At 39.9% G+C, this 17,403-nt stretch overlaps 1 protein-coding gene across 3 annotated transcripts in view; it reads right to left on the reverse strand.

Annotated features, from left to right (window-relative positions):
* The window catches only part of FMR1 (fragile X mental retardation 1), a 37,229-nt gene that overhangs the window by 3,735 nt on the left and 16,091 nt on the right, over positions 1-17,403 (reverse strand). For 2 of the 3 annotated variants that reach the window (XM_019540275.1, XM_019540278.1), the window contains exons 6-15: positions 16,576-16,669; positions 16,374-16,490; positions 11,529-11,699; positions 11,359-11,437; positions 9,686-9,795; positions 9,404-9,541; positions 6,287-6,373; positions 2,811-3,006; positions 2,120-2,299; positions 626-708 (exon numbers count right to left, since the gene is read on the reverse strand). In XM_019540275.1, coding sequence (XP_019395820.1) covers positions 626-708; positions 2,120-2,299; positions 2,811-3,006; positions 6,287-6,373; positions 9,404-9,541; positions 9,686-9,795; positions 11,359-11,437; positions 11,529-11,699; positions 16,374-16,490; positions 16,576-16,669 — 1,255 coding nt within the window. The remainder of the gene's footprint in view (positions 1-625; positions 709-2,119; positions 2,300-2,810; positions 3,007-6,286; positions 6,374-9,403; positions 9,542-9,685; positions 9,796-11,358; positions 11,438-11,528; positions 11,700-16,373; positions 16,491-16,575; positions 16,670-17,403) is intronic. The other variant, XM_019540277.1, reaches the window with a different exon arrangement.

Raw genomic sequence — 17,403 nt, forward strand, 5'->3', positions numbered from 1 at the left:
CGTTTCAGGCTGGACATAAGGAAGAATTTCTTTACTGTCCGAGCCCCCAAGGTCTGGAACAGCCTGCCATCGGAGGTCGTTCAAGCACCTACACTGAACACCTTCAAGAGCAAATTGGATGCATATCTTGCTGGGATCCTGTGACCCCTGCTGACTTCCTGCCTTTTGGGCAGGGGGCTGGACTCGATCTCCCGAGGTCCCTTCCAGCCCTAATGTCTATGAAATCTATGAAATAACTAAAACAATGGTCAGACTTGGTGATAATTTAGGAGATGTGGCCAGTCTGAGCTATGTTCACAGATCAAGTTTCTCCCTCATCTTTAAAGACACCCTTATCAAATTCAGTAATATTCTAAAGGGCTAAGAGGTTGTAAACGTTTTATATTTTCTATATATGACAACTGTATATTACACAGTAACATATAAACTCAAGTTGCGTCCATATAAACTTGCAAGATTAAAAAAAAGATGACATTCTTATAAACTTGGCTCGAGAACAGGGAATCCACTGATCATTCAGTGAAGTGAGTGTTATCTGAAGTTTAGAACTGGCTGATATTGGTAAATTGGTAAATATTGCTTCTATGATATTTAGATAGTGCACATATCTGAAAAGAAAATTTACCTGAAGTGATCCATCTGCTGTTCTCCCTTTAGTATCTCTAGAGTTACGCTGACGGTTATCTGTTCGAGACTGTTCGTCGTTTCCTGTAAGGAGAAATCCTGTCATTTTTTGTAAGCAGCAGTTACTCTTCAGAACTTTTTATTTCTCTACCCAAATTAAATGCATACATTCACTATGGAGATGTTTTAGCTTAAAAAGTAAATCTTTATTTACATAACATAACAGCAGTTACAGTGCTATAAAACTGCTATTTATAGTCTGAACGATCAGTGGTTCAATGACTCCTCCTGGTGGGCCACAGTACAGTATATAGAAAAAATACTGGGAAGGACGAGAGACAATCTATGGGAGGGTGCTGAAGAGTTGAGATATTTCTCTTACAAAAATATGTATAAAGAGGACGTTATATATTTAGTCTTTTCTGTGAATGGCTTCTGTATTTTCTAAACTCAGCATTACCCTTTCCAGAGAACATCACTAAATTTGGCAGATAAACAAGTAAGGGCAGGCTCTCCCTGCTTGGACCCACCACCACTGCAAGGAAGTAAGCGTTGTGATAAATAAATTTCTTTTTTTGAACTGAGATGTCGTTCAATTTACAACATTTGTGGAGGAATGCCATGCAACTGGGGAGGGGTGCCTTGAGTCTAAAAAGGTTGAGAATCATCACTACATACAATGGCATCACATTATAGAGGAGGAGACGGGTAAAGGGATTTATGAAACAATAATTGTGCTGTGGTAGGTACTGTGCTGTAGCAATGGGCAGGACAACTTGCTCTGACTTAGTGTATAATCCAAAGCCCAAAGTCAACTGGAAATTTTCCACTGGCTTCAATGTGGCTGAATTAGGCTTAGAGGGGAAGGTATAGTCTACGAGCTATATTAGGAAGGTGACTGATTCAATGGAGTTCCTACTAAACCAGACGAAAGAGCAAAGCCATACAGCTGGTATGTGGAACACATGACAAACGTGATATATGGTCCGTAACCAGTATGTGGGAATACAATTTACGATCCATGATGCATCTTTCCTCTTGGATTATTAGTATTCTGGCATATATTTGAGTGGTGAGTATTCTCTCTAACCTCAAATAAAGTTGGGAAAAGCAATTCAATAGTTAAAACTTTTCCCCTTCAAAGCAATTTACAAACATTAAATTAAGAATGCACCAAATCCTCAATCAAGGTTGTACATCTCAGATTGTTCCAACATATGAACTAAGAAGTCAAGGAAAATAGATATAAAAGCAATCACAATACTCTTATTACCACTTAACAATTAACAAGGGTAAGGTATAGGAACAAGTTTGATTTATATAAGTGGTCTAGTAAAACTAATTTATTTTATACTTATTTATTTTGCACCCAAATGTGTCAAATTTTAGCATCTTGGGAACATTATATAGAAATGAAATAGTCAATACAGAAGACTACTTGAATCAAGAATCTAACACTGAATTCCCTCTCTTTAAAAACTTAATATTAGATTACCTTTGAAACCTCCACGTCCCCTGCCACCTTGGCCTCGTGCACCACCTCCACGTCTTCGCCCATCTCCTCTGCGAAGGTAATTCTCCCGTTCTTCTTCTGCTGGGGCTAATGACCAATCACTAAGCTCATCCCTATGATCAGATTCTGTTTCAGAAGCGTTCGATGCTTCAGAGTTGGTTCCTACCAAACAAAGTAAAAGAAACACAGATTGTCTATTTTTGGTGCAATGGAACAAAAAAAGAACAAAACAAAGTTGCAATAGATGGCTCATATATTTATTTAAAGTTCTTGTCCCATCATAAGTAAGTATAAGTTGGGTCACAGAAGTAGCACTCTCAGTTCTGGAAAAAACAGACCGACAATACTAGTGAACACATCTGGCAGTGAACGAGTTGCATGCAAATTCTTGACTATGCATGTTACTTCAGTATATCAAGTCCATTTGCTTACTATTCCCCCCCCCCCCCACAGACATTGGGAGACAGACAAGAGTCATGTCTGAGGACATCTGAAAACTAAATCTCATGTTCCCCCACACAAGACAACTGGACAGTATTCAAATACTAAAAACCCTTTGGTTAATATCAGCTGAACTATCACTTCCCTGCAACATTCAAAGCTCAAAGTACTATTTGTTAAAAGATCATCCAGCAGGTCAGTCTTAAATTACAGGAATACTCCTGATCCCTACCTGAAGCATAGCCTGGACCACGCCTGCTGTGCCCTCTGTTTCTATAGGGTCGACTACCCCGTCCAAGTCCTGGACCATCATCAGTCATATACCCTTTTTCTTTATCAGTACGATTTGGTGGTGGTCTAGAAGTAGCTCCAATCTGTCGGAGTTGCTCATCAATTTGCAATCTTTCCAAACGTAGTTGGTCCACCTCCTAATAAAAACAAAAAAATTAGAAAAAATTACTATTTTTAATCATTTGTTGTAGTCATATTGGTCTAAGGACATAGGCAGATGAGGTTCTTTGGGTAGATGCAGTTTTTTTTTTGTTTGTTTTTTTTAAAATCAGACCAACTAAACAGTTGGAAAAATTGTTTTTTGCAAGCTTTCAGGCACAACCACAACTTTGTCAGGCATAGGAAGGGTCTTTATTCAATTACTACTACTACAGGCAGGAAGTAGTCTCCAAGGCAGGGGCAGGCAATTATTTTGGGCAGAGGGCCGCTTCCTGAGTTTTGGCAAGCCTTTGGAGGGCCGCATGATTGGCAGCCAGGGGCAGATGAATATTCATTTTCTACATTTTTAGGGGCCCCCGTGGGCTGGACAGAATGGCCTGATGGGCCACATCTGGCTTCCAGGCCGCATTTTGCCCAGCCCTGCTCCAAGGTGACACCTTGCTGTAACGGTTCAGAGAGATACCATACAATAGGTTGTTGTCTATAAAGGCTCATGCCTCTGTGCCACCCTGCTTAACCTTCTGCCTGACTTTAGAAAAAACCCCCACTGTTAACCACTTAACTAAATGTGGAAACCTATTACAAAGTTTTCTTGTCTTTGAGATATTTTTGCCAAGAGTAATATTAAAAGACAAAGGAGCTGTTTGGCTTTGGGAACACAGTTTGTAATTAGTCAAAATCTGTTGACTGATTTGTATACAGCAAGGGGTCAGCAACCTATGACCCACAGGCCACATCTGGCCCATGGACATGAAGCCTCAAGTGCTTTCAGTGGTTGAGGGCAGGTTTCTGTTGGGTGCTTATCCTGTGCCACTGTGGACAAACATGGCTGTGGCTAGATTAGGTCCTAGCGCCCACCTTCCTCCAACCCGGGATAGGGCATTCTAGCCTGCAGTTGGAAAAGGCTACCTACCTCTAGTCTATAGCAAATGTATCAAACCTTCAAACACTGACACCTTTAGGAATTACAGATGAGCAAAGTCATTTGTTCCTAATATTTGGATAGTAACATTATTTTCATTTTTCTTAATGCAATTCATTTCAAAACAGATTTGGATTTTTTAATAGGCATGTGACAACATGCACTATACATGACAGGAAGTGATTTCTAGGTAACAGTACTGATTTTATACAAAGTCCTCTCCCAAATATTAGGATCTGAGGCTCTTATTCCAGAAGCAAGACAGCTTGCATAATCTTTAATTTTTGATACTGCTTAATACTGACCAACCTAATGCACTACCTTTTGATTTTCTGCATTTCCCTGAGTTTGAACATAATAATCTGAAGTTTTTTTTAGATAGGAAGGCATAAGCAGGCTATTCAAACTGCTCATCTAGTACAGCAAGTACTTCGCCAGCAACTCACAGGTTGCACAATAAATCAGGAGGAAATTCATTCACAACCAGCCTTTAAGACTGGAGACTAAAGAGCATGGAAAGTAATGCTAAACCCTTAAATATTTACTTGCATGACTTCTAACTACTATTTTTGGAGACATTACTATGCCTAGCTAGATAAAATTTATTCTAGCTAACTTGTGTTTTGGTAGTCAACTCATACTTTTCTAACTATGTAAAAGGAATCATTAGCAAAAATGTTCCCTCTAATGAAATTCAAATGAATTCAAATAAAATTTACTTGAATTCATTTAGTTGGTTATATGGTTTATATCAGCAAGCTCAGAGCTGTAGTCTTATTGTGCTTTCTGTACAAAGTGACAAGGAAGCCAAAAGAAAGGGAACCAATAATACTTCCTGTTAGTATGGATCAATATCTAGCTGTTAATGGTTCAGAGAGAAGAGCAGAAGATTAATAAAAGCCATTATCCTCTTACCAGAGTAAGTTGTAAGTGCACTGACAATGAATTAAGTGAATTTTTGCTGCCAGTCTCTGGTCCTCCCACCAAAGGCAGAGCATCTGGGCAGCGAGAGGAAGGGCAGATGGACTATTAAAGAAACAACTTGCGCTACCTTCTGTTTTACTGTTAAGATGACAACCCAGTGCTGCAGACTAGAGGAAACATTATGACGTTGCAAAGCTAACAACATATAAAGCTAAACTGCAAAACTTTTAAAATGGGAAGAACAGAAACAAATTTAAACTTTTCTCTGTAAGGAGATCATGTCTGCAGCTGACTAAAGGAAAGGAGGAACTGAAGGTACTCGGACCACGGATGCTGAAAGTTCAAAGCTGTAAGAAAGATCCTTATGGTCCAAGTGTGCACTGCTCTACAGAGTTCACAAAATGCAGTGGTACTAATGGCATCTATATAAGAAAAGTGTGAAGGAAATTTTGTTTTCACTTTATCTATTACAATGTAATCTATTCACTGTTTTTAATCCTATGTTTTGTGCCTTTGGAGGCTATATTTTTCACCCCTTCCTTCAATCCTTTAAAAGAATGGATTTAACAGGATTACTAACAACAAATCATGAGGCACCTAACTTGAAGGCAAACGAGACATGCTATTTAAAATCACTTATTAACATTTGTTCCACAGCCAGACTTTTTAGCCATGACACCATTACTCTGTTAGGTAGCAACTCCGGTATATTGAGGTAAACACCGTGACATTATCAACTATCGCTCTAAAAAGAACAAGGATTATATCCTTGATTACATCCACTACTTAATCTTTTATTTCAGCTATATTATTGATAGAATTGTGGCTAATTATTTTAAATTTATCAAACACTGGTCTCAAAAAATGCATCAACTATAGTCCGGTTATCAGATCCAAATAATTTTATTCTTCTTTGCACCTATTTCACATTCTTGCTCTCCCCTCTTTTAGTTGCTTTATCTTTTTCCACTTACACAATCTGAGTTATATGGAAAAATGGCAGGTACACTTGGGAAACCACTTGTGTCAGTGTATTACTATCTGCTGTCAGCTGCTGTGTGACCTTCAATATGGCTATAAAAATTAAAGAAGCTTCTCAGGAAACTAGACACTGATACATGTTTACTCAGTATATGATTAAGATAACCCCTCAAACAAGCTGGTTTCCTTAACTTGCATAAGCAGTTGAGATAAAATAAGATCTAAGAGAAGCAAAACCTAAATACTCAAGCAATCAAGATACATTTTATATAACCAACTAATAGAATTCAAGTAATTTTATTTGCTGAGAACATTCAAAGTTTTTTATTTTCAAATACTTAACAACACTAATTCAAAGAAGCGTGATTTTAACTTCCTTTTCCTTAACCAGTATTATTACAAAAGCTTTGGTGGCAGTATATTTTCCTCACCTTTAAATAATTAAGGTGATAATCCAAAAGCACAGTTGCATTAGTGATGCTGTCCTTGGTTCCCACGAACACAAATGGTACCATTCCCTGAAAAGCAATGATATATTCTGTAAACTGTTATACATCAAAAGTGAGCTCAATTAATATTAAAGCAGGACTAGAAGACACAGGAACAATATTCATAACAGGGTGGGCAATTACTTGACCCAATTATACTATAATTTTATTTGCCACTGACTGGACAATCCAATATAATATGGATAGAGATAAAAATAAAACCCGCAATTATTTCCTCGCAGCTATTTTAAACTATAACCTCATACATTCCACTAATGGTAAATATTGCTTTGTAAGAGGGGAAAAAAAAAAAAAATCACCTTGTGTTCAACAACAGGAAAAGTAAAAGGTGATAAATAGGTTTTGTGCCTAGCTTGATAAAATTTATTAACAGTATTACAGAGCTAACTTGTGTTTTGGTAGTCAATTCATACTTTTCTAACTACGTAAAAGGAATCATTAGCAAAAATGTTCCCTCTAACGATACGCAACTTTTCAATCATACAGTGACCTTCCACATACATTTTTCCCTACTTTCTTCAATTTACAGTGCAGGGGTGCAGCAAAAAAGGTACCATATTTACTCAAATCTAAGACAACACCCTTCCCCTCCACTATGGAGGAAAATGGCCCCTTCTCTCGGATTCACACATAAATGCAGAGCAGGGGGCTGGGCAGTTCTTGTAGTTCCAGCTCCTGCCCCAACCCAGGCTCAGGGTCAGCATTGCTGCCCCCTCTCCCACCCTACCTCAGCTCACTGCACTCTGCAAATCCCCTCCCCAGCCCAGGCTCCCAAGCATATGGTCATTCCAGAGCCCACCTGGCCATGCTGCAGTGGCAGCAATGGGGCAGGTTTGGCCCTGGGCGAACAGGCAGCAGGGGGCAAGGGTCAGACCACTTGGTTCCCCCAGTGCCTTCCTATTTTCTGCAATTACCCCCGCGCTCCATTTCCCCTTGCTGTTTGGCAAGACACAAATTTAAGATGACCCCGCATATTTAGATTCCGTATCTGAAATACTATAACAAAATGTATACATTTTCCATGTATAGAATCTAATTATGGGAGGAGGGGCACCTTAAAAATTCAAGGTCGTTTTGGATTGAGGTTACTATGGTCGTTAAAAGGCAAACAAGATCCTTCATTCAGGCAAAGCTCCCACTGCAGTCACAACTAATGAACTAAGCGCTCATAATTCTCCAAACAACGTAACTCAGAATCAGGGGCCAGCAACCTAGACTAGGTGGAACTGCTGGATGCGGCCCGCCAGCTGTGGGTGCTCTCCCTGTGCTGCTCTGGGGACAAGCAGTGGTGGTGCATAGGCCCTAGCACCTGCCACTCTGACTTGGTTGGGTCACTGAAGCCCAGAGCCAAAAAAGGTTGCATGCCCCTGATTTAGATAATTAGCAACTCAGAAAATTTACAGCTGAAGTTAACCAAAATAAAAGAACGTAAGGAAATCCCACCATTTAAAATACAGAAGTGAAGTAATTAAAGACCGTAACTCTACCTTTATATAACAACCTAAGTCTCCTATTTTCTGCTGCATGCAATGTATTATTTTTTAGTTAAAGGCTTTTAAAAATGGTTTTGCTATATCCATAGAATATGACCTTTGACAACTTACATTTGGAGAAAACAGCATTTGTACAGCCTTCGAACATAGTTCAAAACCATTCACTATTGTACCGATTTGTTTATTCCTAGAATACACTATTATAGGCAAACCTGACACATGCAGCGACAACAAATATCCAAAATTTTTAAGCTACAGATTCACTCATTATTCTATTATGAACTTAAAATATAGTACCTGGAAAAAGGATGTAATAAAAATGCAACCAACCTCTTTACTGCTTCATCAAAAATAATAAAATGTATAATTGGGGAAGACACCAAATTTAAAGCAAATAGTTAATGAATACAAAAATAGAGTACAGAGTATTTTACAACTTACTGCTAATTTCTTAGAACTGTATTAATGCTACTTAAGAGGAATAAAAGTATTTTTGAAAAGGTGTACTTCTATATTAGCTGAAAAACAAGATTTACACAACAGCAGCACGTCATGAAAACCTGTACTGGTATCAGATGAAATTTTCCTTTTGGAGATTAGTACAGTTGTCAGCAACCTTTCAGATTAACACAGCCCAGTCACAAGGAGGGCTGGAGTGTATAATTTATTATGGGGGCGATCTTTAACAGCAATGGGACAGCAGGTGGCTCCTTCATTAAGCACATTGTACAAGGACTACTGGACTCATGCCAGCTTCTTGCTGTTTCTCAGCAGTGGGAAAAAGACTCACAGAGCACCCACTAGAGCCACCCCTATCACTATGGAGAAACATCCCTAGCCATGCACACAAAAGGGGAGTTGGGGGCAGGTAGCTCTTGCTCGTACACTGATTGAAGGCAGGTCCCACCCTGCACCCAAAACCCCAGCAAAAGGTTCCTATTTGCAAAGCATCCCACCTGCTGCGATCTATGAGCACAGCCCCACATGGATATTACCTGACTGTTCTGCCAGTCCCAGTCTGGTTGGGGACATGCTGGAGCTCGTTCCAGTCCCTGCTGTTGCAGCTGCTCACTAGTGCATGACCCACCAAGCCCCAGGACCCAGCAACCAACAAGGAGCATCCCAAAGCACAGCACACTTCTGAATGTGTGAACGAGCTGTGGCAGCTGCATGGCACATTCTGCACCACATGCTGGGCAGCACCTGCAGCAGCAGAGACTATGACAGAGGTGCTGCCATGTCTCTGTACAGCTGAGGGCATGGTGTAAAATGGCTTCAGAATGCATGGAGGACCAATGGCCCCAGCCATGTGGTCCTTCCTGTACCATGCACCAGGCTGCAGCTAAAGCAGCAGCAGGGACTAGGACAGAGGTGCTAGCATATCCCTGACCAACCCAGCACGCGGCGGTCGTGGTTCCCCCATGCATCCCGAAGCCGTTTTGCACCACATGCCAGGCTGGTTGGGGACGTGCTGGCGCCCTGTCCCAGTCCCTGCTGCTGCAGCAGCATGGCACATGGTGCAGAATGGACTGCGCCGCTGCCATACCTCCCCTGCATGTCCAGAAGCGCTCTGAACTTCAGGATGCTCCTTGCAGTCTGCAGGGGCCTGGAGCTTGGCAGGCCACTTAAACAAGCTTGGGGGGCCAAATCTGGCCTGTGGGCTGTATGTTGCCGATCCCCTGCTCTAGTATAGGAAAAAATAATTTGATCAGAACATTGAGTGCACCACCTTGCTCTCAGGAAGATATATATATTTTTTTAACTGGTGCATTAAAACAACATGATCATCAATTAACACATACACTGATCACATTTACTATGAACATACCTCTTCTTGTGGAATATTCTTATCATTTTCAGCCTCAATTCTCACTCTCACAACACCCGATTTGTCCACTATCTCCTGTATCAGTTTTCCATTTTTTCCTATTACTTTTCCTACAGAAAGAACACACAGAACAACATTGCATCTTTAGGCTTTTTCCCCCACAATCTAAAAGTACTACCATACTATAATGGTATGGTTTAATAAAAGGGATGGACAAGTGATCCAATAGTTCATAACAGCTACAAACTAAAATGTCTACATAAACCTAGATATTACACTTGATCTGAGCCTTCAAGAGGTAACCACTCCAAAGCACTGACAGAAATAAGATAAATAGTATTAAGTTATTCAAGTTAAAATATATTTATACATAGAAAAAACAAACAGAACTCTTAAATAGTCCTAGAAGAGAACAAAGGAAATTCAGTCACAAAATCCCTTGATTTGCATAATATGGCTGTGACTTAAATCTACAAAGATAATGCTACTTAAGTCTAAATATCTTGTTTGAAGTGACCTGTCCTGAATACTCAGCTTCCCATTTTTGTATTCCATGTGGAAATAAATTTTAAAATGTTTATGTGATTTTACATTTGTTAATCTGTTCATATTGAAAATAATTTAGTCAGTTATATTACATGCTATAAATATATACTATTGTGAAAGTAATCCTAATTAAATCCTCAGGGGGAGACTGGGAGTTCCATTTTGACTGTGTTTGGCAAAATATATCTGTTTTCAAAGTATGTTTTTAAAAGACAGTAGGAAAAATGACACTGGTATTATTTTTATGGTTCCAAAAATGAAAATAAATGTTTGTACCAAATACAGAATTTTTTCATGTTTTTTATTCTTCAAGTTCCAAATACATGGAGCAAAAACAAATTAAAAGCCCAGCCTAAATCCCAAAATCTTTCTATATAGCACCACAAAACATACAGCTGAGAAAAAAAAAAAAAAGTGTAAATTTTACTATATTCAAATCAACTCCATAGAAAAGCACCATGCTCAAAAAGAGGTACATGTATGAAAGCTGAGAAAGCACTTTAAAAATCAATTTCACTCTGAGCATCTATTAAACATGCTACTAATATATCTGCCTTTATAAAAATAATACTTGTGTGTAATTGCACCAATCTTCTGTATAGCAGAATCTACTTTCCCACAATACATCAGTTACATCATTTGCTTAAACTAGCATCCATCCTGCTTTTACCAGTCTTCTCTGTCTACTTTCAGTATACCAAAACAAGTGTCAAACCGCATGAAAGACGACAACTGAATACGTGATCTAAATAAATAGTGAGTGTAACAGTATTTATTCTGATTTTTTTTTTAAATAATTGCAATTAGTAGGATGTCTCTGAAAAACCATGCTATCTTCTGGCCATTAGCCATTTTGACCAGTAGCTTCTTATCTTTTAGGCAGGGTAAATTACTGTATTTTATAAGAAAGATATTAAGGATCCAGTTCCTCACTCCAGCTATGTTTTCTAATGAATATTTCTACCAAAATATTTCAAAGCATGGACAAATTCTAAAATAATTTGAAGCCCATTCACAAAATACTAAAATGAGAACAGGTTTCCCCTTTCAATTGAATTGCTCCTCAAAGGTAAAAAAAAAAGAAGCTGTTTCCATCATTTCAGAGTTACACACCAAAACCAACATACCTACTAAATTTCTTGGGACTTGTATGACATCTTCAGCAAATTCTAGGTAGCTTCTAGCTTTTTTTACTGCATCTTGGTCCTAAGAAATAAAGAGACATAAGGAAGTTCCCCAATTTTGGATAGACTAGGTACGTTTTACAGAACTGCTCGAGTCTTAATTGGAAACCTACCTCTCCATAAATATGGAATGTACAGGTGTCTTCATCAAGATCAATAGCAGTCACACCAGGTACTTTTCTGGCTTGCTGAATATTAGCACCATGAGTGCCAATGGCCAGACCCATTAGGTCTTCACGTACAACGAACTGTTCATGAAATCGTGATGCAAGCTGCCTCGAGCTCTAAAAGAAAAAAAAAAAAAAAAAGGTAAAAGACAGTAACATTTATGGAATAAGTTTTATGGAATTTACAGTCATTTAAGTGACAGAGTTGTCAGGCAGGTACCTAAATCATCCTCCCATTTTTCCATGTCAGTTCTTCTCTAAACTGAAGAGAGAGATTTCCAAGCACACACACACGGAAAACAAAACAAAAACAGCAACAAAAACCAAAATGCCCCCTGCAAATGCAAAGAATCACAGGAAACGACCTCAAGGGTTGTGGATTGCAACCCAAAAGTGGGTTGCACGAACATGGTAATGGGTTGCGGGGTGGTCCCAGGGAATTGTGTGGTTTCCCTGTGCAGGCTTCAGTTCTGGCAGCCTGCATTGAAGGGGGAGAAGGACAGGGCCAGATGCAGCAACCAGGGAAGAAGGGAGAGGGAAAAAGGAGAGACAGGAGACTGTGTGGGCCAGGGCCAGGGAGTTGTGGGTTATGCCCAGCTGAAAATTATACTAAATGGGTCCTGGTGTGAAAAAGGTTGAGAATTACTGATCTAGAAGGTCTAGGAATAGTGCATCCATCCCAGACAGATGCCTACCCAGGCTCTTCCTGAAACCCTCCAGGGAGGAGACTCTATAGTGTCCCCGGGTAGGCTGTGCCACCGTCATGTGTTTATTACAGTTTGGCAGTTCCTGAGACTTGCATTAAATTGAATGTGTGGCAGTTTAAACCTATTCTTAGTTTCCTGCTTCATGTGGAAAGGAAGAACAGTTATTCTCCCTGTTTTAAGGCAGCCTTCCAAATGTTTGAAGACTGCTATCTTGCCCCCTACCCGCCTCTAATCTCTTTCTCCAGACTCACATACCTAGTTCTTCCCACTTTTCCTCATACAGTTTGCATTCCAACCACTTCGTCATATTTGTCACTTGTCTTTGGATCCCTTCTCAATTTCTCTACCTCCTTAAAATGAGGCGCTCCAGACCGTACACAACTCTCCACTGAGGCCCAATTAGCACTGAGCAAGGTGGTACTAGCACTTCTGATACCTCGTACACAGTACACCTATTAATGTAGCCTCAAACTATATCTACTGGGTGCTTTCTCTGTTTCGCAACAGCAACACCACCACAGAGGTAACTCCAGCTCAATTTATGATCCACCATAATGCTCAAACCCTTCTTGGGAATGAAGTTATCCCCTTTGTGATATGGATGTATATTCATTCTCTCTTCCCTTAAGGTAGCACCTTGCATTTGTCTTTAATTATATTTTGCCATCTACAGCCCAGTTCTCCAATTTATCAAGATCCATTTGAATTTTACTCATATCCTCCAAGAAGTCTTTGCAACTTCTTAGTTCTGTGTTTTTTTGTGAACTCAATCCTGCAGCCAAGTTATTAACAAAAAACTGAAACAGAGAACAGCCTAAACACCTCCTGCTAATGTGACTTTGCTCCACTTAAAATAGTTTATTTGTTATTGGTTAAATAACCCAGGATATACCCACCTAATATTAATTTTATTTAGCCCACATTTCCTGTTTACTTGAAAATGTTGTGTGGGGCTGTGTCTAAAGCCTTATACCGCACACATTGACAAAAGCCTTTCCCAAATTTTGAAGTCAGGTGAATGAAGAATGATAACCTCAAATGAGGTATTTCTTTTGAGAACAAAAGGTCAGCCTTCAGTAAAATAAATTTATTTATTTATAAATATTGATTTCTACAAGTTTGTATTTGAGGAATAATACTTAAGTACCAATATGTTTGGGAACTATACATTTTGAGTTGCCATACATCAGTGGGGGTCAAATTAACCCTACACCCTCAAGTGTGGAGCCACTCCACTTCTTTCCCTGTCCAACCTGTTGCCCTGCTTTCTGCTCCCTACCCCATCCCATCTCCGTAATCTACCAACTACCATGCGTGGAGGCTACCCATGCCAGTTGAAGCACTCATGCTGCAGGCTGGTAACCCTTGCTATACCTCATCTGTATTGACTACATGAGTTACTGAATGGCAGGAAGCCATTTATTTGGCAGGTGATTTTTGAGCACCAGGAAAGAAATTATACTTAGTACAACTTTTTTCCAACTAGAACATTAAGAGAACAAAAGATTGGATACGACTCACTGAAGCACGGGGAAAAAGAGTTAGTGATTGTTCAGACTGTTTACTCAGGTAGCGACTAGTGACCGAGTCACTATATCGATACTCACATTGAATGTCACACACACGCACAGAGTACCTTTTCTATGGCTAGGGACAGAAGTTGCACATAAACTAGTTTAAGTGATCAGAAACTGGTTTAAACCTGTAAGAGAACAGAAGCTCAACACACACAAACCAGTTTTAAAATGGTTGAAATTGGTTTAAAGATAAGCTTGGTTGAATGTACTATCAGGCTTCACTGATTTGGGTCAAACCAGTTAATGAAACTTCTGTCCCAGACCCTTTCCCAGTTCAAATTAAATTGCAGCGCCCCAGCATGCTTTCCAGCCCTGGGTGGGCTGTGCTGTGCTGTGCTGTCTGCTCCAGAGAGCAGGGCTGGCCCCACCCTCTAGATGGAGCAGCAAGGGCTAGCTGACAAGGGGTCAGGAAATGAGGGGGGAGAGGAGAATGCCCTGGTCCAGGCACACGCCAGCTGGTCTGGGGCCAGGGAGAGGAGTTAAACAAACTTTCCCCTGCTCAGAGGTACTTTTAGCAGCAACTGTGGAGTGCAAATCCCAGAGGCACCTGAAGCAGGAAGAGAAAGTGATGAGCAACCCTGCAGAGGCCTGCTGCTGTAATTCTGGACTGCAAATCCCAAAGACCACAGGGGCAGCAAGAAGAAGTGAACACACAGCCAGAGAGCCATGCTCTTGTGCCCCCCCAGGTTCTGGCCTGAGACACTGCAGGCATGTGGCGGCATTTCCAGAATCAAAGGTAATGTCTGTACACTTCTGTTTCAATTTAATCTGTGCAGTTTAGACCAGTGGTCACCAGCCAGTGGATCTTGATCCACCAGTAGATCTTTGAGGCTACTGCAATAGATCTCAGAGCCTCTTGGGGGTCAATCTGAGGCTGGGGTAAGGGGCTGAATGCCCGTATGCATGCACACACGTGCCCCAGCCCAGCAGGTCAGTCTGTGGGGGAGCGGGGGGAGGAACATAATCAAGGCTCCCACAGTGAGGGACAGTGCTGCAGAGGCAGGAGCAGGGGTAAGGTGAGTGGGGCCCTGGCTGGGTGGGACTTACCTCTTGGGGAGGCACCCCCACAAATAACTTTTTCCTCCCTCTGCCTCAATTGCCCCTCCCTCCACAGAGTTATATGTTGAGCAGGGAGAAAGGTGGCAGCTGTGCACAATAGATCTTGGGTTGCTTTTAAATGGCAAAGGAGATCTCCTACTTAAAAAGGTTGGAGACCACTGGCTTAGACTAACCTGCAAACACTGAACTGATTCAGCCTTGGGCTTTTTGACTGTCTGTACTTAGCCTTTAAGGCAATGCAACTAGAACTTTAGTGGTAACTGAAGACTCAGAGTCACAGCAAGAACAATGGCCAGATTTTATGGTGGGAGTTGAAGGACAACAACAACAGCTGATTATCTATGCTCATACTGGGCAACTAGTAAGAAGGGAATTATTTTTAATATTCCCAGCTAGGTAGTTGAGCTGAGCAGTGCTTCAGAAGATGTCACTTCTCCTGAAGCAGGATATTTGCATAGGCAAGGAAGAGAGGGAAGTAGACCATTACTGAGATGCAGGTGAATTTGTAAGAAAGTATCTCACGAGTTGTGAGGACATGCACTACAATATTTTGTAAGAGCCAAGATTCACCCCATTTTAAGTTAAGAAAACTAGAAAAACAAATCACACTAGGTTCGAACAGAAAGAAGTGTCAGTACAAAATGTCAAATCGTAACAACACTGTCAATTTAGCTCGTTATTTTATCTGCATGTTTTTTCTCTTTACGACTGTTTATAGATAAGAAAACTATTTCGTACTACTTTACTGTGATGTACATATTCCTTAGCTCACTTTTTTTCTACATGCAAGCAAGAATAAGCTTCCTACCACTCAAAACCCACCGTTTAATCAGAGGTAAACTGACAATCAAACTGTGGTAAAAAGATGTTTTTTAACAGTGTATCCAGTGATGATAATATCTCTTTCCTTTTATGCTCTGCCAATATCAGTTTCACCATTTCCTTTAATTCCTTCTCCCATTCATCACTGTGTTTTGTCATGCCACCCTCTAAATTAGGAATTTCTATTTTAGTTATACCATCTCACTTTCAACGTTTTAAAAATTCTTCATAAAAACCTGTTTCTTCTTCTACCAGCACTAATCCATGTTAACATCATACCATAACCTTTCCCACTTACTTTAAAAACAAGTGTATTAAAATTATCAAATATCTAGGTTTTCTTTAACTAGAGCTGTTATGTCATGGTTGCCCTATAAAAGAAATACTCGTACACGTATGCTTATACCTCATTCTGCTGACTCCACAGAAACTGGAGGAGAGTCACATTTTAAAACATTAAGATACAAAGGATGAACTCCTCTTTCAGAGACTGCAAATATCATCAGTACTTAATGACACCACCTTCACTTAAAAAAAATAAATTAGAAAGAGAACTCTACCAACTATAAATACACACAAGTGATTAAGACAATAGGTAGGTTATCCGAGGCAGATAAGTAACATACCTCCAGCTGTTTACTAGCTTCTTCATTCCTCAATATCAGAGATAACTTGGTACGAAGACTTCGAAAGTGCATATCAATAAGCATATTCGCTCGCTTTGTTGTAACATCATTAATTGACTACATAAAAGAGAAGAAAATGTGACAAATGCACACTTCAAAACAGGACTAATACTTATTTAATCGTATCCAATGTATTATTTACCAAAATGATAAGTTGATGATTTTCAGAATCGTATGTTACAGAAAATGCTCCAACTGCCTTTTTGAAGTCCTTATGAGCAGATTCTTTGGCACACCTAAGAATAAACATATTACATATTTATGGAATGTCTGACCCATTTGTAGATCACCCATGAAATTTATCAGCTTTGGTGGTTAATGGTAAAATATTTTCTTCACATATTAATTTAGTATGCCTACAAAAGTTGCTATCTGCAAACCTTAATTCAGCTGGAACAAGTAGATAGGATAAACAGAATTAGCACCTTCAGGAGGAATAATTAGAATACCAGATTTTCTTGCACACAACATGCAAATTTTTCCCTCAAAATTGGAGTGCATGTTTTAAAAGAGGAAGCTGATTTCCAACGCAGAACAGATGCACCCTTACTTTGATTCCTGCTCCAAAATGTCTCAGCTGTGGTATTCCTATTCAGGCAGCTAATGGAGTCAGCTGACTTAATAGCTCATTGTTCTCCACTTCACAAGTGTTAACACCCTCCTCTCCTTTTTAATAGTCTTGATGTTCCACTAATCAAGCTAACCTTTCTTAAGGCAACTTCGTTGTTTGTTAGCTGCTCCTGGTTTCTCTCTTCCTATTTCACAGCCTAACCAGGAAAAGGAGGGTGGGTCAATTGAAGACTGGCTTTGTCTCTACTCTATACAGCCATAACTCCAGAATAATATTTTTCTTCATTTTGTCTTCCTAAAACAAGGTGGGTATTATACTTCAGGGTGTTTTGTATATGAAAATATGGCAAGAAGCTTCTTTAATAAAGGATTTAAGTCACTAAAGGGGATACTCCTTTTT

This window comes from Crocodylus porosus, unplaced genomic scaffold (genome assembly GCF_001723895.1).
Source record: "Crocodylus porosus isolate Cpor-Errol unplaced genomic scaffold, CroPor_comp1, whole genome shotgun sequence".
Lineage (NCBI taxonomy): Eukaryota > Metazoa > Chordata > Crocodylia > Crocodylidae > Crocodylus > Crocodylus porosus.